This window comes from Saccoglossus kowalevskii, chromosome 16 (genome assembly GCF_978046115.1).
Source record: "Saccoglossus kowalevskii chromosome 16, keSacKowa6.1, whole genome shotgun sequence".
Taxonomy (NCBI): Eukaryota; Metazoa; Hemichordata; class Enteropneusta; family Harrimaniidae; genus Saccoglossus; species Saccoglossus kowalevskii.
In genome coordinates, this window is record NC_140656.1 from 30,386,265 (window position 1) to 30,410,480 (window position 24,216).

The 24,216-nt window shown below is 34.1% G+C and overlaps 3 protein-coding genes across 3 annotated transcripts in view; 2 read left to right on the top strand and 1 right to left on the bottom strand.

The window, feature by feature from the left end:
• The window catches only part of LOC102803359 (integrator complex subunit 2-like), a 70,972-nt gene extending 56,742 nt beyond the window's left edge, over positions 1-14,230 (bottom strand). The window contains exons 1-6 of the mRNA XM_085491343.1: positions 13,863-14,230; positions 12,635-12,761; positions 4,109-4,211; positions 3,704-3,817; positions 2,884-3,014; positions 501-677 (exon numbers count right to left, since the gene is read on the bottom strand). Coding sequence (XP_085347469.1) covers positions 501-677; positions 2,884-3,014; positions 3,704-3,817; positions 4,109-4,211; positions 12,635-12,761; positions 13,863-14,146 — 936 coding nt within the window. The 5' untranslated portion in view covers positions 14,147-14,230. The remainder of the gene's footprint in view (positions 1-500; positions 678-2,883; positions 3,015-3,703; positions 3,818-4,108; positions 4,212-12,634; positions 12,762-13,862) is intronic.
• The window catches only part of LOC102803033 (uncharacterized), a 223,480-nt gene that overhangs the window by 65,366 nt on the left and 133,898 nt on the right, over positions 1-24,216 (top strand). The gene's annotated exons all lie outside the window — the stretch shown is intronic.
• On the top strand, positions 14,420-17,511 carry LOC100378779 (mediator of RNA polymerase II transcription subunit 31-like). Its single transcript, XM_002738756.4, has 4 exons — positions 14,420-14,497; positions 14,668-14,748; positions 15,766-15,862; positions 16,178-17,511. Exons 1-4 carry the CDS (start codon positions 14,476-14,478, stop codon positions 16,479-16,481), a joined length of 504 nt encoding a protein of 167 aa, XP_002738802.1. The 5' UTR covers positions 14,420-14,475; the 3' UTR covers positions 16,482-17,511.

Sequence of the window (24,216 nt, forward strand, 5' to 3'; positions counted from 1 at the left end):
GAGGTATTCTTGTAATAACCTCATAGTATCAACATGTTCAGCAAGAGTTTAAGGCATACTACTGCAATGTACTTGTGATGAAGCACACAATTCTGCCAAAATATATTGCTATGATATCCAAGTTATGCCCAAGATGAACATCCCAAAAACGAGGTACTCTAACTTGTTTTCCCCAAAAAATATATAATGAAATTTCCTTGTTAGGTTAATTTAGAGACATTAAGAAATTCAAAATGATATGCAACTAAGAGCTTCATGGATCTGGTGAGCTTGTACTGAAACAGAGTCAAGTAGTTATCCAATCAAAAAATACATGCATTAGGTCACTCATGGCATCTACAATGTAAGTACGTAGTAATGAACCTTCAACCTTTCGGCAACATTGGAGTGTACACTACTAAAGAGTTTGCACTATACACAGTGAGTGACTTTAGAGCCGAGACAGCTGCTCTGAGATTTTTATGGCTGGATCATGATTACATGCAAAGCCTAAATCTTACCTTCTGTCCATTCCTTACAAACTGTGCCATCCACCCTCTGACTGTGGAATTGCTGCCAAGTAAGAGTCCACTAATAAAACCAACTAAGTCACTTACACCATTAGATTCAACATGATTACTTTTACAGTGGTCTAAAGACAAGGCGATTGCTAACCCAGGTAAGCGACAATTTTCAACCTGATACAAATGATAGATAATATACAGTTAGGTTAAAAATAATATGTAGAGTTAGGTAAATAATGACGTAATATGCAGACTTAGGTAAATAATGACATAATATGCAGAGTTAGGTGAATAATGACATAATATGCAGAGTTAGGTGAATAATGACATAATATGCAGAGTTAGGTAAATAATGACATAATATGCAGAGTTAGGTAAATAATGACATAATATGCAGAGTTAGGTAAATAATGACATAATATGCAGAGTTAGGCAAATAATGACGTAATATGCAGAGTTAGGCAAATAATGACATAATATGCAGAGTTAGGTGAATAATGACATAATATGCAGAGTTAGGTAAATAATGACATAATATGCAGAGTTAGGTGAATAATGACATTATATGCAGAGTTAGGTAAATAATGACATAATATGCAGAGTTAGGTGAATAATGACATAATATGCAGAGTTAGGTGAATAATGACATAATATGCAGAGTTAGGTGAATAATGACATAATATGCAGAGTTAGGTGAATAATGACATAATATGCAGAGTTAGGTAAATAATGACATAATATGCAGAGTTAGGTAAATAATGACATAATATGCAGAGTTAGGTAAATAATGACATAATATGCAGAGTTAGGTAAATAATGACATAATATGCAGAGTTAGGTAAATAATGACGTAATATGCAGAGTTAGGTAAATAATGACGTAATATGCAGAGTTAGGTAAATAATGACGTAATATGCAGAGTTAGGTAAATAATGACGTAATATGCAGAGTTAGGTAAATAATGACGTAATATGCAGAGTTAGGTAAATAATGACGTAATATGCAGAGTTAGGTAAATAATGACGTAATATGCAGAGTTAGGTAAATAATGACGTAATATGCAGAGTTAGGTAAATAATGACGTAATATGCAGAGTTAGGTAAATAATGACGTAATATGCAGAGTTAGGTAAATAATGACGTAATATGCAGAGTTAGGTAAATAATGACATAATATGCAGAGTTAGGTAAATAATGACATAATATGCAGAGTTAGGTAAATAATGACATAATATGCAGAGTTAGGTAAATAATGACATAATATGCAGAGTTAGGTAAATAATGACATAATATGCAGAGTTAGGTAAATAATGACATAATATGCAGAGTTAGGTAAATAATGACGTAATATGCAGAGTTAGGTAAATAATGACGTAATATGCAGAGTTAGGTAAATAATGACGTAATATGCAGAGTTAGGTAAATAATGACGTAATATGCAGAGTTAGGTGAATAATGACGTAATATGCAGAGTTAGGTGAATAATGACATAATATGCAGAGTTAGGTGAATAATGACATAATATGCAGAGTTAGGTGAATAATGACATAATATGCAGAGTTAGGTAAATAATGACATAATATGCAGAGTTAGGTGAATAATGACATAATATGCAGAGTTAGGTAAATAATGACATAATATGCAGAGTTAGGTGAATAATGACATAATATGCAGAGTTAGGTAAATAATGACATAATATGCAGAGTTAGGTGAATAATGACATAATATGCAGAGTTAGGTAAATAATGACATAATATGCAGAGTTAGGTGAATAATGACATAATATGCAGAGTTAGGTAAATAATGACATAATATGCAGAGTTAGGTGAATAATGACATAATATGCAGAGTTAGGTGAATAATGACATAATATGCAGAGTTAGGTGAATAATGACATAATATGCAGAGTTAGGTGAATAATGACATAATATGCAGAGTTAGGTGAATAATGACATAATATGCAGAGTTAGGTGAATAATGACAATATTCAGAGTTAAAGTGAATAATGACATAATATGCAGAGTTAGGTAAATAATGACATAATATGCAGAGTTAGGTAAATAATGACATAATATGCAGAGATAGGTAAATAATGACATAATATGCAGAGTTAGGTAAATAATGACATAATATGCAGAGTTAGGTAAATAATGACAATATGCAGAGTTAAAGTGAATAATGACATAATATGCAGAGTTAAAGTAAATAATGACATAATATGCAGAGTTAGGTACATAGCAACAATATGCAGAGTTGAAGTGAATAATGCAGCATATTCACCAAGTAAGGTCAATTGCAAAACATTAAAATCAAGAGAAATATGTCCAATTTTATAAACCGGACAAGAACATAAACAATGTATCTTATAAATATCAACTCACTGCTAGTGCTCTGACACTCATAGCTTGACTTGGATACATTTTACAAAGTCTACGTAATGTTTCAGTCCTCCGCCTTCCACCCAGACTTTCTTCATCTTGATGTTCCCCTCTTGATACCAATATCTCACAAACTAAGAAGGGATTGATAAAGATACATTGCTACAATTAATGCACCACGTCATGAGAAGCAAAAATAAAAACACCTTAACCCTTTCACTACCAGCTCTGTTCATCACAAATTCAATAATCCCTTTTATAGTCTGCAGTTACCTTCAGGAGATAGGGACAAAAATAATTACATTTTTTGAGTAAAAACTGAAAAGTTACCAAATTTTGTCTGGTGGTGAAAAGCTTAAGCCAAGAGAGGATTGCTACAATGAGACAAGATAAGAGCACCTCAGGCCTATGGTAGAATGCTACAAGAAGATGCAAGCTAAGGACAACTTAAGCCTATTAGAAACCTGAGTGACTTGAATAGTCTACATTGTAGGGATGCACCCCTTTCATGTTTTCTTAAAGGTGATATACCCTGATATCTAATACTGTGGAATACTTTATTTTTGCTGGAATTAATTTTTGCTGAAAAAGCTTTTTGGGCGTTCTTTATGGAATTTATTTTCACTGATTTTTGATGAGTTGAATGTGAAATATAGGAAAAAAAGTATATTTGCTGGATTTTATTTTCACAGAATCATCCCTTCATCGAAAATAGCGAAAATAAATTCCAAACGAAAATAAAGTATTCTACAGTAGTCTGAATACCTGGAATGTCTGACAATGGAAGCAGAGTAAGTTTGTGAGAAAACAAAATGTGCATTACCTTCATTAAAACTATCAGGAACATTTGCTACTAGTCTACATAACAGCCATGCACCAAACTTCACTCTCAGTAATGCCTCAGCAACCTGTGATACAGGAAGTAATGACGGTAGTTCTGCAACAGATAATATAAAGATAATATGTCTGTAAATAAAACAGACAGAGGAAAAAAGGGACATATGTGAAAAAAAGAAACTCTACATCTGCAAATCAACATGTATAGTTATCCGAGTTTGGTTTAAATTGACCCAGTCATCTCCAAGCACTATTTGTGAACATGTTGACAGACAAAATTATGTACATATGCACCTAATAATAAAGTGTATGTGTACCATGCTTTAAAATGGGTCAGTGCTGGGTCAGTGCTAGGTCAGTGCTGACATGTAACGCCATACATTGTACGTACCTGCTTGAGCAATACATAAAACGTCAGATACTTCTTCAAGGTAAACTTCATTCTCAAATAATTCTGAATTCCTTGCTATAAATTCACAGTTAGACTCTTTAATCTGAGAAAATGAGTATCAATCAATGTACAATTGTTCATAAGCTAGATGAAATATTGAATGAAATATTGAAAATGCATGCCAACTTAGACTGTAGAATTCTGGATGAATGCTCTATAGTTAATTATAATCAAAGAAAGCTTAGAAAGAACTCCCGTGTGCTGAGAGTATTGAAGACACATTAAAAATTAATTCAAAATTACTTGTACATGAGATATTGATAGAAAAGCTGAAAACTAATTATGTACATCAGGTAACTAATATGAACAGAACAGAACAAAAAAATTATGAATTATTATGCTAATTAGAGAATAATATGAACAAATTTTAACCCAAAATTAATCAGGCCTGTCTATTGTCCTAGAGCATTTATGTACCAAATTTTATTCAAATGTGATGATCAGTAATTGAGATATCAGTGTTAATTAATTATGTTAATTAGGAGATTAATAAGCATAAATATTTACCAAAAACTAATTGGGTTTCTGCATAGTTCTCTTTAAAAGTTTCATTAAAATCCAATTTGTGGTTCTTTATATATCAGTGGAACATTATGCAAATTAGGTAATTAATATCCAATTAAAACTAATTAGGTCTCTGCATAATCCTAGAAGATCTATGTAGCAAGTCTCATTGAAATATGATGATTACTACTTGATATATCAAAAGCTGAAAATTAATTAATTATGCAAATTAGATAATTAATATGTACTCATATTACCCTAAAAACTATCAGGTTTGTGCAGTGTCCTATGACATCTATGTACCAAGTGTCACTGAAATGTGATGATTACTACTTGAAATATCAGAAGCTGAAAATTAATTAATTATGCAAATTAGGTAATTAATATGTACTCGTATTACCTTAAAAACTATCAGGTCTGTGCAGTGTCCTATGACATCTATGTACCAAGTGTCATTGAAATGTGATGATTACTACTTGAAATATCAAAAGCTGAAAATTAATTAATTATGCAAATTAAGTAATTAATATGTACTCATATTACCTTAAAAACTATCAGGTCTGTGCAGTGTCCTATGACATCTATGTACCAAGTTTCATTGAAATGTGATGATTACTACTTGAAATATCAAAAGCTGAAAATTAATTAATTATGCTAATTAGGTAATTAATATCTACTGATATTACCCAAAAAACTATCAGGTCTGTGCAGTGTCCTATGACATCTATGTACCAAATTTCATTGAAATGTGATGATTACTACTTGAAATATCAAAAGCTGAAATATAATTAATTATGCTAATTAGGTAATTAATATGTACTCGTATTACCCTAAAAACTATCAGGTCTGTGCAGTGTCCTATGACATCTATGTACCAAGTGTCATTGAAATGTGATGATTAGTACTTGAAATATCAAAAGCTGAAAATTAATTAATTATGCAAATTAGGTAATTAATATGTACTCATATTACCCTAAAAACTATCAGGTCTGTGCAGTGTCCTATGACATCTATGTACCAAGTTTCATTGAAATGTGACAATTACTACTTGAAATATCAAAAGCTGAAAATTAATTATGCTAATTAGGTAATTAATATCTACTGATATTACCCTAAAAACTTTCAGGTTTGTGCAGTGTCCTATGACATCTATGTACCAAGTTTTATTGAAATGTGATGATTAGTACTTGAGATATCAGTGGAAAAGCCAAAAATTGATTAATCATTATGCAAATTAGGTAATTAATATTGCACAGATTTTTACTCAAAACTAATCAAATCTGCGCATTAGTTTGGAGCATCTGTGTGCCAAGTTTCATCAAAATCCAATGAGTGGTTCTTTAGATATCAGTGGAACAGTCATGAAACAGCCAAAAATCAGCTAATTATCATGCAAATTAGGTAAGTAATATGCATGGATTTTTAGCAAAACCTAATCAAATCTGCGCATTGGTCCAGAGCATCTATGCAACAAGTTTCATCAAAAACTGATGTATGGTTCTTGAGATATCAGTGGAACAGACGGACACACATACACACACACACATACACACACCCATACAGACAAACTAACTGCAAAGACTCCCTTTTTGTGCTTCGCACACGGGAGTCAAAAAGTGTGTCAACAGAACATTGTGGAGGCCAGGTAAGATAACAAGCAAGAGAGATTATAGTGTAAAATATCAGTTTTGATGCAATTGCTAAAATAATCAAAAAGAGAACAAATCTGACTGCATTTGTCTCACCAAATATTCATACACATTGCTCATGGTCTGGGGAAACACAAACAGATATATATTACCGCAAACATGTTTTTTTTTCATTGAAATCACTCTTAATGTAATTTTTACCATTATTGGTAGTTTTTGATACTTTTTTTTTACTTTTACTTTTTACTTATTTCTGCTTGTGAAATCCCATGAGAATTGTATGAATAATTATGTGAATCATACCAAGGAAGGTGATGGGAAATTCTTGGGCACAAAATGATACATTGTAAATATATCAATGGTACATGTATTACCGTAAAAACGCGATTAATTCGAGGTAGTAAAAATAATTATTTTTTCAAGTGCACGAATTAATAGCGTAAAAACGGAAATTATTGGTTTTTGGTGCGCGAATAGTACTTTTAGATTGATTCGAAAAGGAGCTGTTTTCATAAATTTATTAGTGATTTGTTTTGTTTTCCAATGAACACGATTACAGGACGTTTTTTTAGTGCCTCTGAGACTTGTGGCTATTGACATTCATGGTGTATAGTTGGGCAGAGAACACGCACTACATCAAGGACCACGCACCATGTTACACTTGAAATGAAACAGTGAAATGGCAAAGGTCACTCTGTACACAAACAATGAACACGTGGCTACAAAGTAGCCATCTGGCTGCACTCCCTTTTTTATTTTTCTGGGCATCGCCCGGGCGATGTTATGGCAGATATTACGAAGCCCATCTTGTCTGGAAAAATAACCCTGCGTTGATAAAAATGATCTCAAAAAATGTTTAGAAAAAATACTGTTTCGCGTTGACCAAATATAATCATGCAAAGTATAAATTAAGTGTTTCAATACATTGGTGAGAGGTCGAATTTTACGTGAACAAGAACATGCACTAAGAAGAAAAAGCAAGCCAAAGTCGAAACGGGGAGCATCATGGACATGACACAACACATGCTGCGATTACTGAGTGATCAGCGACATCATTTTGGGACGCAATTGAACTTCAAGTACTTCTTTGCGAAACTTGCTGCGCGGCATGCTGACATCAAGTGTGTGTTGACCGAAGTTTGACCCCAAGTCACGCACTGAACTGGCGCGTTACCTTAGCAACCTTTTTCTTTTGTGCCTCCCGCGTCAATCTAGTAAAATTGTTATTATATCCGAAGAAACTGTAATTACGCAACTTGTATGCAACTCTGTACTGGCTTTGAATATATCAACGTCGTTTACATAGTGCACTGCTTTTCTAATTTGTTTACAATATTGTACCGGCTCTGAATATTTCAACTTCGTAATGTATTGCTTTCATGATAATTATTTTTTTTTAACCACGCGTTTGAATTACGTGCGGCATTGGGCAATGGGCACAGATCTAGAAGCAGTACCTACACACGAATTGGTGACGTCATAAAATACATGACCTTCAATCTGGGTCGTTTCCTCGGTATATACGAATTGGTATATACAAATTACAATAAAGATACTTAAGACATTACACATAAGGTAAAACAAATCACGTGACAATATAATGATAATAACGGTAATAAATCCTAGCTTAACAGTTGAACAGAACGCTCATATAGTCAGTAGGGTGACGCCGAGGGTCACGAACTGTGTTGCAAAATGGCCGTGTGGTTGAAACTGGGTCATGGCGTGACGGGTGAGGAAGACATCATTAAACACTCAAAATCACAATAAAACGGAGAAGTGGTTGCATATTACGGCGTAGCCAACATGGGAAATAAAAAAAAGCCCAATACAAACGACATGGGTTCGAATCACACTAGATACACACTCACCAGAACCGAAGCAATCAGAAACCAGTAATCGCTTTGGCTTTTCCGTTCAACTCATCGGAACACTGGAGTAGTTAGAAAAATGAACACCACTTAACGACCAACGTCGTGGCGTGGTACACAAGCGTGCCATCAAAATAAAACAAAATTAGCTTGAAAAGACAGTGGGTTCGAGTCCCGCTCAGAGCTACCGTAAAAACGTAAATAAAATAAACTGAAATCTCTCAAACCGTAAACAAGTAAACAAAGAACGTCGCAAAAAAAATAATAAACCTCACAAAACTCCACCATACAAAACTGAATGAATAAATAATAAAATAACTAACACGCGCAATTTGTTCAACAGATTGTGACATGAGATGAGCAAGACCCAAGTCAAGGTAAGTTTTGTTAAAGAGTCGATGGCGTTCCCTATATTATGAAAACAATTCAGGCAACAGACGAATATCTTCTGTGGTGTTGTTGAATTTATACTGTGTCTGCGGAATTGTTGATTGAGGGTTCGAAGCCAGCAGTTAACATTTTGTTAGAAAGTTTCACAATTAAATCAAATATCCAATGATACCAGTATATTTATTTCATTATTTTAACAACTTGCAATGGTGGAAGTTGGTCAAACACGAGTTCTTACACCTAAATAAGTATCAAATATTTGTCGACATTTATTCTCTCAACCTTGTAGAGGTGGAAATTAATTAAACAACAGGTATTTACTCACAAATATAATGGTCAATATTTGTCCATACATTCATTCTGTCAATTTAAGAACTTGTAATTGTTGGAATTAATCAAATGAGAGTTGTCTACACCAAAATAAGTTTCAAATACTTGTCCATACATTTATTCTCTCAATTTAACAACTTGTAATGGTGTAAAATAATTAAACGAGAGTTGTCTACACCAAAATAAGTCTAAAATATTTGTCCGCACATTTATTCTCTCAATTTAACAACTTGTAATGGTGTAAAATAATTAAACGAGAGCTGTCTACACCAAAATAAGTCTAAAATATTTGTCTGCACATTTATTCTCTCAATTTAACAACTTGTAATTGTGGGAATTAATCAAACGAGAACTGTCTACACCAAAATAAGTCTAAAATATTTGTCCGCACACTTATTCTCTCAATTTAACAACTTGTAATGGTGTAAAATAATTAAACGAGAGCTGTCTACACCAAAATAAGTCTAAAATATTTGTCCGCACATTTATTCTCTCAATTTAACAACTTGTAATGGTGGAAAATAATTAAACGAGAGCTGTCTACACCAAAATAAGTCTAAAATATTTGCCCGCACATTTATTCTCTCAATTTAACAACTTGTAATGGTGTAAAATAATTAAACGAGAGCTGTCTACACCAAAATAAGTCTAAAATATTTGTCTGCACATTTATTCTCTCAATTTAACAACTTGTAATTGTGGGAATTAATCAAACGAGAACTGTCTACACCAAAATAAGTCTAAAATATTTGTCCGCACACTTATTCTCTCAATTTAACAACTTGTAATGGTGTAAAATAATTAAACGAGAGCTGTCTACACCAAAATAAGTCTAAAATATTTGTCCGCACATTTATTCTCTCAATTTAACAACTTGTAATGGTGGAAAATAATTAAACGAGAGCTGTCTACACCAAAATAAGTCTAAAATATTTGCCCGCACATTTATTCTCTCAATTTAACAACTTGTAATGGTGTAAAATAATTAAACGAGAGCTGTCTACACCAAAATAAGTCTAAAATATTTGTCCGCACATTTATTCTCTCAATTTAACAACATGTAATTGTGGGATTAATCAAACGAGAGATGTCTACACAAAAATAAGTCTAAAATATTTGTCCGCACATTTATTCTTTCAATTTAACAACCTGTAATAGTGGGAATTAATCAAACGTGAGTTGTTTACATCAAACTAAGTATTTAATACTTGTTGAGACATTTATTCTCTCAATTTAACAACTTGTAATGGTGTAAAATAATTAAACGAGAGTTGTCTACACCAAAATTAATCTCAAATATTTGTCCACACATTTATTGTCACAATTTAACCACTTGTTAATAGTGGAAATTACTTAAACGCGACTTGTTTAATCCGTTGACGTCAATGCAACTTACCTGCAGACAGTGCACAACAGAGTATCATTATTGAGTAATTATAAACAGGAACGTGTCTTGGCATTAGGGTTAGGGTCGGGTCAGGTATGGGCAACGGAATTATTAACAGGAACGTGTCTTGACATTAGGGTTAGGGTCGGGTCAGGTATGGGCAACGCAAATGGCAAACACCCAATTGGCAAGATGTACACTTAACGGGTTATGTCATGCATATAGTTTACACAAGTAAAAACACAAAATTGGCAATTTTTTGGACAATTGTAACTCAATAATAGAAATACACACTATATAGTCTTATCAAATGCAAACACATCCAGTAAATCCATTGTGGTCTTGTGGGTCAGTTTTCTACATAGTGATCAGGAGGACCTGGGTTCAATTTCCTTGCCTGCCCATTTTTTTCTCGCAAACACCATTCGGCAATAAAGCTAAATATGACAACGAATTATTTAATTTGCATGACTACCCACATAGCTCAGTTGATTTGTACTATGTCAGCAATGTGAGCGATCGCTGGTTCGAATCCAGTATGTTTAGTTAGATTTTTGAATGCTAGTGAAGACAGTGCTCCTATGAATAGGACTTAAATCCTAACTCGTGTGTGAAGACACTCGTGGTACAGTGGACAAGACAGTGCGCCGGGAACTCAAAGATCGCAAGAATCACGGATTGGACACTCCTACAAAAGACATGAAAGACGTTAAAAACATAAACAGCGGATTCAAAAACTCAAGTCAGGAAAACAGAACACAATAATACTACCCCACATGGAAGCCAGTCGAAGTCGTCGAAGAACGAACACAGCTGTAGGTCACGTGCAACAACAGACACGAGGAGCATGGCTGATCTCCAAATGGGTCCCTTCTTTTGTATTGACCCCCTAAGGATTGCTAATCCCCCTTTCTAACTCTTCCCCCAAAAATAATATATCGCCCCTTTTAAAATGTATTGACCCACAAATTAATGAATATTCATGAGCACAGAAACTGCTACGTCATGAATAAATTAGCATAATTTTAAAAAATTTGCATAAAGTGTAGGTACTCCTTCTGGAGCTCTGCCGGGCAATGACCTCCAGAGTTCATGCACTGGTATTTAAATTCGGGCCACCCAGCTTGACGCAAATCAATATAGTTACTTGTCATTTGTTCAAAAAATCTTTCAACTTTCACAAATACCATGGACGCAAAGAGTTAACTGGGGGTTAAATGAAAAGGAACGTCTTTCTTGGACAAAAAATACGTCAGTACAAGATTATGTGTGCAAGGTTAGATTTATAGAACGTACATGACCGCTTAACTCTGTGTTTTTTACCGAATCCGGTATAATGAAAATGTGACATAAGGTCAATCGCCCGACTAATCAAAAACGTCAATTTACGCACCATAGGGCGGTTCACTTAAATGACATAATAGAATAATGGCAGACACACGGTCGATGCAACCCTGTGGACCAGTGACGAAAAAGCCCTGTACTAAGCTTTCCATTACGGAAATTCGTAATCGATGTGCTTACTGATGGATTTTTATCGACTAAGTAATAACCTTGCCCAACATCTGTAGTGTCGTGGGGGAATGATTTTTTTCAGGTCAAATCTTTACCGAACCTAAACTACTTGCTAACTGAAAAGCTGTGATGACGGAGATCATCTGCGATGATTGCGGCTACACCAAGTACTGATAACATAAAAACTCAAACAAAATGTATATTTTTAATGTCTTCATGCAATATATTCTGAGTTATCCACTTTATTCTGGCCCGCGTTTTTGAACGCCGTGAATTAAAAGGATACATTTAAAAATTAGTGCTCGAAAATAAAATGGGTGCGCGAATTAATAGAAACGAGTTTTTACGGTACCTAGTATATTTTCTGCATGTTTTAAAACATTTGTTCACAACTTAGTGACAAACCTGACTAGATATAAAATATATAGTTTGGTACTATATCACACACACATGCATGTATGTACTAAGATGGAATTTATGAAGTGCATATTACCACAGTGTGACATCATAACTAGTGTGTATACTTGTATGATAAGTAACAGTTTGGAATACATCACATGTAAACTTTTTACCTACTCTACTTTCATTTAAGGGAATAATGGGTGCTCAGTTATAATATTATTATTATACTACTGATATGATATAATAACCTTGTGTTAATTTTCATGTTAAAGCGAGAGAGTTGTCACCTGTGCATGCGTCAGATGGCCACAGCGTATCATTGTTTACGAACAAGCGTCTATCCATGAGCCTTTGCATTTTAGCGTGTGTTGTTATCGTGTGTGCGTACAGATGACGACACTGCCGCTTTAAATCTTACCTGATTCATTATATTCATTAATTCACTGATAATAATTCTAAGTCTTCTTGCTGGATCACTTCTTTCAAACTCCAAAGCTGGACACGGAAGTGAAGATAACAAACTCTCAGAGTCTCCAGCCTTTTGTCTGTAAAATAAACAAACTTTGTAGATCTGGTACTGAAAACAATAAAATTCACCATTCTATTACAACGAGCGTAAGATATTTCCCGCATCTGGTAGGCAATTACTGATGGACTTTCAACATCCTTCCTAGATGATCCAGTGACCGTTGTAGACGCAATAAAGTTACATACCCGTCTACGTGACAGTTAATCAAAACAAACCATAGTTTCAGATGGGTTAACTATTACAACATGTAAGCGTCCTGTCAAACTTTCACCAAACAATCATGTTTTACTCGTTGTTGATATCGGACACTTTATTATTTCATGCATACATATGCACGTTCATTTAATAAATTCTATTTTGAACGTTTCAAGAAAATAATAAACCTAGTTGATACAAATATTTAAAAACTTCCCTAACATGATGATGATGAAATTACCTAAATTATCCTCGTGAGAACAGTTTAGTTGTTAATGCAGTTTCTGATTTTGAACAATTATTGCTATTATGTCAAAGCGTCTAGACGAAGACGAAGACAATGAGATGGAGATTATTTGCCTCTTGCGAATGATCGTCGAGAAAGTTGGATTAGCGAGGGCAACCGTTCAAGGGATTGAGAACGAAAATGGCCAGCAGCCAGAATCAAGGGGGTTTCGCACAGAATTCTGGGTAAATTAAGGAAATACTCACTGTTCTGGCACGCCTAATTGGCTGAAAAATAAGTCTGCGCACTTGATTTGCCCAGAATCCCCCTTGATTTTGGCTGCTGGCCATTTTTGTCCAGGAAATCGTCGGATATCATCAGAAAACGTGGGATTTGTGCAGTTTTGAATAAAACCAAGTTAGCGATTATGAACAATGGTTATTAGGGTAACACCTGATCCCCTCTGAACTTTTTGTTTCGCATTTTAGGGTAAGAAATGGACATTTGAAATCGGCATGGTATCGATTTCGCTAGATACATTTTTGTACCATGTTTCATAACTGTTTCATAACTTTTATATGCGTATAGCGGATGACTTTTTGAAAACAATAGTATTTATTGATTTTCAGCCCCCAAGTGAATGTGATTACCATATAAAACAGCAATTTACTTATTTAGGATGCCAGCATGACTTACCTGAGATGCTGTTCTTTTCTTGCATCAACTTCTAGTGCATTGAAATCAACAGACAGCAGAGCGACGATGGAGTTAACAATCTCCATGCCAGACAGTATTTTTAGTATGTGTTTCCTTCCCTCCACCCATTCTTCGCTCGCATCGAGGGGCGCACATAACGACATTCGGACTAGACATGGTAAAAGTGGTCTTATTTCTGTTTCTGTTAGGCTGGAAATCTTTTCCACTTCAACCGTTCGAATGGCTTCAAAGGTCTGCGGTGTTACATCATGTCGGTGACCCATTTTTAAAACTAATACCCTCTCCTGACGGGAAGCAAACGTGAGCAGAGAGTGGACAAAATATTATTGCACTATGTCGACCATGTTTGAAAGTTAAGAAAAGTGCGCCCTCTGTTGTTGCATTGTAATATTTGAGTAACAAAGCATAACAGTTATATTTGGTGATTTGGGAGTTAATTGTGTTTTGAATCATTTCCAAGACTTCTTTGGGAGGTACGTGTGTAATTTGCTGTTGGAAAATACATTAATTATTAAGTCGCCTTCGTACTGGCCACTTACAATACGATAAACTATTGCTTCCGGTTGACCTCTTTCATCACTAAACATTTAAAATGGCGGCCTCTGAAGAAGCAGGTCTGTAAATTTATTGTTTTGTTGGCGATTTCTTACATAAACATCAACATTTTGAATTTTGGAACCATTGAAAAGATAAATTGGTATCACGAATTTTGCAATGTGAATTTTTTTATTGTAATTCTTTGGGGGAAGTAGTGGTATATTAATTTTTTTTTTCTTTTCTACAGAGACTGAAGACCAACAGAAAGTGCGATTTCAAGTTGAACTCGAATTCGTGCAGTGTTTAGCCAACCCACACTATCTTAACTGTAAGTGTAATTTTTTGTATGTATTAAATTACAATAATATAACTTTGATACAATTTCACTGTAGCTTGAGCTACTATATATTGTTACAAATTGTTATTTGTCAGTACTTAGTCGCTTGTGTCATACAACAACGACAATTATTAGCTCATAACAACCTACTGAAGGTTAAAGGTTACAACAACAACAAATTACAGATAAAAATTAATCAAATTACTATGGCTAATAGTTTAATGACAACCGAAAACATTGAAGTTAGTAATGGAAATATATAATAAAGTAAAATGAAGCACCAACAAAAAACTATGCAGTACTATTGTTGGTTCCTCAGTGTACACAAATTTAAATGATACAAGCATGGAGGTAAACTACAAACCTGAATGCGTTGATACTTGGTGTATATGTACCTTGGGTAGACCTGTCTTTGATTTGTTCATTTCATGATGATATCTTCAATTCTCTAATTTTGGTGAATATTTTTGTCATTTTTGCTAATATATGATATTTTTCGATTTCTTGTTGACAACCGCAAGTCCAATTGCTTTGATATTATACATATAGGTACTACATGTGGACCTCTCTCAGATTTGTTCATTTCGTAGTGATATCTTCAATTATCTAATTTTGATGAATATTTTTGTCATTTTTGGTGAAAATTGATTTTTTTGTATTCTTGTTAAAAACAGCAAGTCTGATTGCTTTGATACTATACATATTGTTCATTTTCTAATGATAGCTTCAGTTCATTAATTGAAATGTGCATTGCTAACAGTGGAGCTATCTCAGCCGATAGGCTGCTTGTTATTACATACACCAGTGAAGTATTGAAACACCATGTTAATGCATAGTGCTCATGAATGACTCGTTAACATATTCTTACCAATCAGCAATCAAGAATTGTAAAACCATTACCCAGCATGCAAGGAATATTGACTGCACTTAATTAATAAAAATGAAACAATTATTAAAAATAGTGACCGTAATAATATTCCATGAGCTGTGTCATATATTTAATTTCAGTTCTTGCACAGAGGGGTTATTTCAAAGATCCTAATTTTATAAACTACCTCAAATATTTATTATATTGGAAAGAGTCTCAGTATGCCAAGTTTTTGAAGTAAGTATACAACATACCTATTCCTATTAGTATTAGTTGTACATTCAAATGTTCTAGACTTGTTTTAGATGTTGTTGAATAATTGTGATACTAAATTGACGTTAAATACTGTAAAATATTAAAATGCTTTGTGAATCTCTTTATTGATGTATGAAAGTGTAATCTGAGTCAGATATTTTTAATGTGCATAGATGAGAAATTTGTGAAATTATAAAATGTCTAATATTTCTACAATAACTAATAAGACTTGGGTTAAGATTAGTAAAGCTATTATATAGCTGATTCATAATGGAATATATTGTTTTATATCTTCAGATTCCCACAGTCTCTGCATTTCTTAGAGCTGTTACAATACGAACATTTTCGCAAAGAACTTGTCAGTGCACAATGTGCTAAATTTATTGATGACCAACAGCTGTTGCATTGGCAGTACTACGCCAGGAAAAGAATGAAACTACAACAAGCACATTTGGAACAGCAGCAGCAGCAACATCAACAACTGCAGCAGCAGCTGCAGCAACAACATCAGCCACCAATGCCACATCACGTACAAGCAGCAATGCCAGCACACAGCTTACATCAACAAATACATCCAAACCTTCATCCACAGCCAAAATAGATGATTCTGTGTGCTAAGTGTCTTAAACTTTCAAATGATGAAGAAACAGGATACTATCTGCTGTGTCTCACACTGTAAATGACAACGTATCGTCAATTTAACAAAACTCTACATTGAAGTTTATGAGGATTAAACTGTTCAGTTGGCTAAAACTTGTATTGGAAATATTTGCAAGTTGTAGTTAGCCTGTGATGTAAATCCAGAAAACCCTCATTGACAGTTTTCCTCACTCTGAATGGTTGTATCCCAAATATTAATTTAAACTATAGACTACATGTGTTGATATATGTTGACTCTTATTTTATTCACGTGGTATTTTTACAAAACAAATAGTATTAAAATAATAAAGGGGCCCATCGCATCCAGATATATTATGGTAAAAACAACTATCACTGGTATTTATGGAACTTAATTCTGAAAGTGAAAGTTGTAGTTTGTGACTGTATTTTACAATGGGACAAGATGAATCCAGTAACTTTGGTCTAATACAGAGTTAAGACTAATCCTAATCATATACTGGTTGGAAATAAAGATTTAATTCACTTCAGATATTAGCCTCAATTAATTCACTTTTGATATTATTAGCTATCATTATCTTCTTTAACTAATTCACTTCAAATGTCAGTAGCCACAGTTTACCAGTGTGCTTAATTCACTTCAACTTCAAGTATAATCAACTAGACTGGCATTTTTTTGTTTTATATGATAAATGCTTGTTAGAATGTATTTGTGTGAAAAAACTTTGGCTTTAAAGTCAAATTTCTATGAGTGGGAAATTCTGCCATGCCCTCTGTAAATACCACCTTGTTTTTTAAGGTGGTTATGCTAATGAGTGGTGTCAATTGTAAACATCCAACCATTGCAAGTAAAATTCAATCTACCATGTTTGTTTCATACAAGATTTCTCCTGAAGTTGCATTATTTGACTTCATAGGTCAAGCTGGTTGTTAACCAATTAAAATGAAGTTTACCAATTCACACTTGTCACAATTTCACATATTTTTGAATAAACATCAATGACTACGAAAAACTTTAAAGTTTTGGGTTTGGAGGAGGTGAGAGGAAGACAGTGTTTTTTTAATGATATCTACAGAAACAGTACTGGTATTGAATGTATTTTATGTGGGATATTGTAGAGAGAGCTCCATCACTGCCCCCCCCCCTGAAAATTAACCATGGACAGCATGTACATGTGTAGCACACAGTTAGTAAAACATTAATGATTTGCAGTGGGCCGTAAAAAAATGCGGCAATGGATTACAATGTTTTACAATTATGCCAATCTGCACTTCATTGCATAACAAATCTGCCACTCCTAGAAGACACTGGAACATGTTTTACACTTGGTTTTATTTTGAGCCTTGCAACTAATATAATTTGTATATGATAAACTCAACTGAGGCATTTTGAAGCATGCATAAATTCACTTAATATTATAGTTTCTGATTCATCTGTTTATTTTAAAAATGCACTATGGATGAAACATTTATTTATTTTATTGTTGTTTGATGAGGCATTTTGTGAACCAAATTTGCTTATAATTTATTGCAATCTAACAATTTTGCTTTTGAAGCCACTCTAATTGTAATTGTCGTATCTATGACGTGCCTTGACTGATTGCAGCCGAGCTAAACAACTTGCACATCATGTCGCATACATTATGCAATAACAGGGGCAAATACAGAAATTTTTATGAGGGGGGGGGGTCTAAACTTTAAAATCGCCAGACTAAGTTAATGCTTTTTTTTATTATACAAAAACAAATGGAAAACATTTTGGGGGAGGGGGGGCATCCCAAGGAGGCCCCCATGCACCACTGAATAAGTTTGTTACAAGTTCTGGTTCTATAAACTGGCTTATTTAAGACTCGCTTGTTTATTATTATTATTTGTCGTTATTTATTTCGGCTGCTATATTTCTTACTGTCAAACTGCCAGGTGATTCCCTGGAACCTACCACGTCATTTCCATTCTGATATTTCCAAAGAGCGCCATCAGAGTTCAAATATCGTTTCCCATCGTCTACGCTGTAAGTTTCATTTCCCATGAAATGTATGTGAAAACCCAGGGTAATTAATTTCTACATTGCACCCAGGACGTGCATGACATTAATTAACCCCAAAATAACAGTTAGATAGTGCGTGTTCAAAGCGCAACACATAACTAAGATTATCAAATCGCTCAAACAAGAATGAGTGTGCGTCTCGTAGGTCTGTTTTTCGAATCTGAAAAGAAGGGTCTACATTCAGCACCTGCAGCGAAAATATTCTTCTGACTTCAAGAATTACAAAATAACACGTCGTACAATCAAGTCTATGAATTGAATATTTCAATTAAACAGTTTTCATTTGTTACATTTGATATAGGGGCTATGCAGCTGATTGGCAGTTGTCAGAATAATCGATATGACAGAACCACTTGGAGTCTTTGAACTGACTTTCCCACATAATATACTGCGCCATCACCGACAAAGACATGTTGATTACGCTTTACGAATGCATCTGTATTTTTTATCTTTCCATCGTATGGAGGTCCTGAAGTGTTCGTAACGTGCCTCGTAACGCTATAGGAAGTGCGCCCTCATATCATGACAATACTAGTAATTTCCCGTATCACTGCCGGCTTTCATCAATCAAAACAAAACGCGTAATTCTAAATTTCGTCGTGTAATCAGGTCACGTTGTGGTAAACTTACAATTACGCCTTTAAGGTACATGATAAAACCTTAATGGGCTTGATATGGCTCGCAAGCTGGGGCGCTTTCACCACACGACCTTCAGTTGGGTACAAAAAGCCGTATCTAGTCCCCCCACATAAAGATAATATGTCACTCATTGTCAAATGTTACCGTATGAATACTAGTATCTTGCGATAAGACCGGCGAACAGTGGGTTTTGCATGTTGGTAAATTTTATACAATTTATAACAGAAAATAACTCGCTGTTATCTAGCCCAAATCAATATAACAAGCGACCAGTCGGTCGAAATAGCTGAACTACTCTTAGAAGAAGAAAACATTCTACTTGTAGCAATACTAAGTAGATTACCAAACAACGCATGCAAATTAGGAGATGCGGGCACAGAAAACACAAATGGTCGGAAAGTGCAAATAAATTGATTGATATTACATCATTGGTGGGTAAATAAAAACACCGTCGGCATACCCGTTTTACTGTCCGACCAAGGCCCGAATAAATAACAAGACAGACAATATTTAGGTTGCAAATAAGAAATTCTAAAGTGATCACAATTTCCCTTTTAAATAGATTTGATGTACCGGGGTAATTGTTTTCCGAGGTAATTGTTTTCGCAAAATTAGTGTATTAAATTTGGCAACCTTCTCCAGCAAAAGTATGTTTTCTATACATATATATTTATTTGGTAATTTTCTAAGTAGAATTCAGTTATATGTAACATCGATTACTCAATATTCATAAGTTTGTGACCGTTATCTTTCAAGTCACCTACTGATCGGTTAAAGCGATCGGTCACCTACGCATGCGCCAGTGGGCCATATCGCGTCATTGTTACAAACAATTTATTGATATTTTGATATTTTGATATTTTATTATTGATATTTTGTTCACTTGCTTCTATGCTATCGATAAAGAGCCATTGCTCGAAACGTCTAGCTATTTTTAATAGTTATTTAGGACTACGATTACCAAATATTATCTTCAATATATCATTGTTACAAACAAGCGTCTACCCATGAGCCTTTGCGTTCTTAGCGTGTGTTGTTCTCATCGCTTGGGACTCAATTCCCTCTCGTGCGTAGGTGACGACCCTCCCGCTTTAAACTAATGAAAACAAAATGTTAATTATAAAAACAAATGGAAGGTATTCGTGATTACATTGGTAAGAACCTGAACACTAAACATGAGTAAACATACATGAGTAGAGAATATAAAATATACACCCTATGTTGTTATTTGTGTTTTGTATGTCACTCAAACATAGATAGATAGATAGATAGATATTTTATTTGACACAAAATTTAGCATGAATGAAAAAAAAAAAAACATACAATAAATCAATGGTCAAGAAAAACACAAACAAAACAATAGACTAAACTAAAGCTTAGAAATAAAATCAATAAATTTTCCCAAGCAATTGACAATGAAGCTATCTTTAGTGCCTAGCAAGCACTTGAATTTCTCATGAGTTGATAACTTGCAAATGTTGTCATCATAAAATTCAGCTTCAAATTTAGTACGAGCTTGTACAATCTGACTATTTTTACATGTGAGTAATACATGAAATTCATCCCCATTACATAGAAAACAAAACCTTTGCTCTGGGGGTGTTTTATTATATCTAAGTTTTTCAATTGGCAACGCGTGAGAAGAAATGCGAAACTTAGTGAAGCTGACTCTGTGTTGCACATTTTTGATTTGTTCTAAATATGGTTCAAATTCAAAATTTTGTTTAAACTTGTTAAAAGTACGTAGCTTATTCTTTTCTGGTTTAAATACCGTTGGCAACCAGACTTTATTATAGTAAACTTGTTTGAATTTGGTTTTGAATTCTATAGTGTTAGATTCATCGCTAATTTTAGTTAATGTGAATAATCTTTTAACAAATGCTGTCCATGAATTACCGTTCATTTTATTCTCAGTATTAAAAGCACAGTCCAGAAGATGATTATGTTTAATTGATTTTAGCCTTTCATAATACTTCAATGTTTGTGAACTAATGTCAATAATGAGAGGATAGCTACCAAGTTCAGCTCTAGTTGCTGCATTGCTGGCTTTATTATTAACACCTAAAATCTGTTTGCAAAGTTTAATGTGGAGTTGTTCAAAGTATGTTTTGTCATTAAACAGACTTTGTATAAAATTGTCTTCAGTTATTTCGTTCAGTTATTTTTGTTTTAACAAGTTTGAAAGTAAAAGCCCCCCATATCTCAGATCCATATAATAAAATGGGTAGGATTGTACTGCGATATAACTGAATAGCATTTTTTGGCGAAACTATATAATTGTGTAGGCTAAGTGTTTGTTTTAATGCACCTATTGCACGCATTGCTTTTTTGATTAGATTATCGATAGCAATTGTAAAATTACCACTACTTTGAAAAGTGATACCTAAGTAGGTATATGTTGGGACAACTTTTACCTGTTGGTCTCCTAAGTAAAATTTGCCATCTATCTTTCTTCCCCTGTTATTAAAAATAATAATATTAGTTTTGTTAATATTAATTCCAAGTCTCCATTTGATACAGTAGCTTTTAAACAAATTAAGATTATCTTGTAGTCCTGTACTTGTGTTTGAAAAAATGACAATGTCATCTGCAAAAAGTAGGCAATTAATATTGGTGCCATTAAGACTGACAGACTCAGATTTTTTAAGACTGTCAGATAGGTCATTGATGTAGATGTTAAATAATAATGGGTTTAAGTTGCACCCTTGTTTAACTCCACTAGATGATACAAATGCTTTGGTGCCCCCCTGACCAGTCTTAATAGCATAGCTAGTATTTGAATACATTGATTGAATCAAATTAATACATTTTCCTGTCACTCCTGCTTTCCCTAATTTAAATAATAGCCCTTCACGCCAAACACTATCAAAAGCTTTGCGTAAGTCAACAAAGCAGGCATAAAGATATTTCTTGCCAATGCTATTCGTATATTTATTGATAATTGACTTAAGAATGAAGATGTTGTCTGTTGTCCTCCTATTCTTTATAAATCCAAATTGAGAATCTTGTAAAAAATCATTATTGTTAAGAACATTTTGAATTCTATTATGAATAATGCTATTAAAAATTTTAGATGTACCATTAGAAAGGGCTATTCCCCTGTAACATATATACAAGCAACAAAATCGTTTGTTATTATGGTGGTGCTGTGTTTACCTTCAAGTTGGCAGTTTTTCTTCTGAATTGTCTTCCAAGTTCACATAATTTTAATCATATGTTGAAAGTGGCTGCAGATTTAGTATACCAACGCCAGTTAATTGTCAACGGTGTAGAGCCGTTTCAACAAAATTCATTACAATGCAATTTCTGAGGTGCGCAAAAACAGGTATCAGTTCGCGCGTACATTTGGGCATATAACAGCGCCCTCTATGGCGACTCTTGACATGAAACTGTATAAACAAAGTAGGCATGTTTTTCGTATAACAATAGACCCCAGAGAACAGGAACATGCAACTGTGGGCATCCCTTTCCTACTACCTTAGTTATAATCTTCTACCCAATTAACACCTTAGAGGAACCGTGGAGGTAAAAAAAAGATTGTTTACCTCCATGGAGGAACTGACAATAAAGCTTACGTCAACAAAACTGTTACATCCTCTCTTGTTCCATTAGCCAAACATGGCTGCCAGGGTGTAGCTAACAAAAAGAGCAAACTTTCTGGTTTGGAATATAATTTAGAAAATGTACATTTGATCGAAACTGAATAGCCAAGTCCATTCTACTGATAAGAGTGAAATTAAAAATTACAAAGAACAGTTTTAATTCCACTAAAATGGTAGGGGAACAATAAGGGTCAATTTTCTCTACAAGGAAACAAAACTTCCTAAAAATAAACAATGACCTGTTATTATAACAAGTGGATTTTTCATCATATTTAGAACCGCCCATTATACGCTGACTGTGTATAATGGCACAGCATAACTTATATTTAACATATAAAAAAGCGTAATAAAGTAGCAGCTACCGGTAAAACTGTTTAAGATGTATAAATCTACTAGGTATATGCATTAATAGGATTATGTATACAGGAGATTATAACCCACGTTGCATACAGAAAGTTGTCCGGTTGTACTAGTCCGAGGTTGTAGCGAGTGTAAATCAATACATGTTATTATTGATGACTCATCGTCCGTCCAAGGGTTGTTTGGAAAGTTGCCAAAACGTCGACATGACTTGCACTTTGCCACGTAAAAACGCTTTTATTTATTTACCATGGTCATTTATGTATATGGAGGTTATTGAATGTACTTACAGTGCGGCTTTTATAGTTTGTTTGTTTTGTTTGTTTTTTTTTTTGGGGGGGGGGGTAGGTCTCCATTGGAATAACATTCTCACGTGATTTTAGCTATTGTTCTGTTCTTTGTTCCTCGAGTTAATATTACGAGTTTTCAGTGTAACGAGCGTTCCGCTTCCATACACTGTACACCACCGTTGCCATGACAACAAAAGGACGACAATATTATGGACACACAAGTGCTAAAATAAAGTAGATATATTCTCTCCTGGCTCTACAACAATCGATTAGTTATCGTTGTTTACGTCATATCCGCGTGCCGCATGACAGGCAGTCACGTTTACTACTGATGGTGACTCACATTTAATAAGATTCAATCGTAAACAGTGAGCATGCCACCCTCACCACCATGATCGAAATAAAATAATAATTGTTATGATCGGCTTAACAATTTTTCAGGGAACCGAAAAAATCGGAACCGAAAGATGCAAGTATTATTTTTTTAACTCAATGATTCTTTTAAAATAAAATAAATTGAAAGGATTTATTTTTAGCGTCATTATGCGACCATAATGTGCAAGTAATCGACGTTTCTCAGTTTGGGGATTTTGAATTGGTACCGAGCACGTATTGTTATTGGCAAAGAAAACCGTGTCTTCAATTCTTTTTAAATTGAAAGAAATAAACTACAAATAGAAAATGTTAACAATAGGCTTTATTTACACTCGTTGCTAGAACACAATTTACAAACAAGCAACATACCATACATATGCAACATATTGTTGTGACACACGTCAT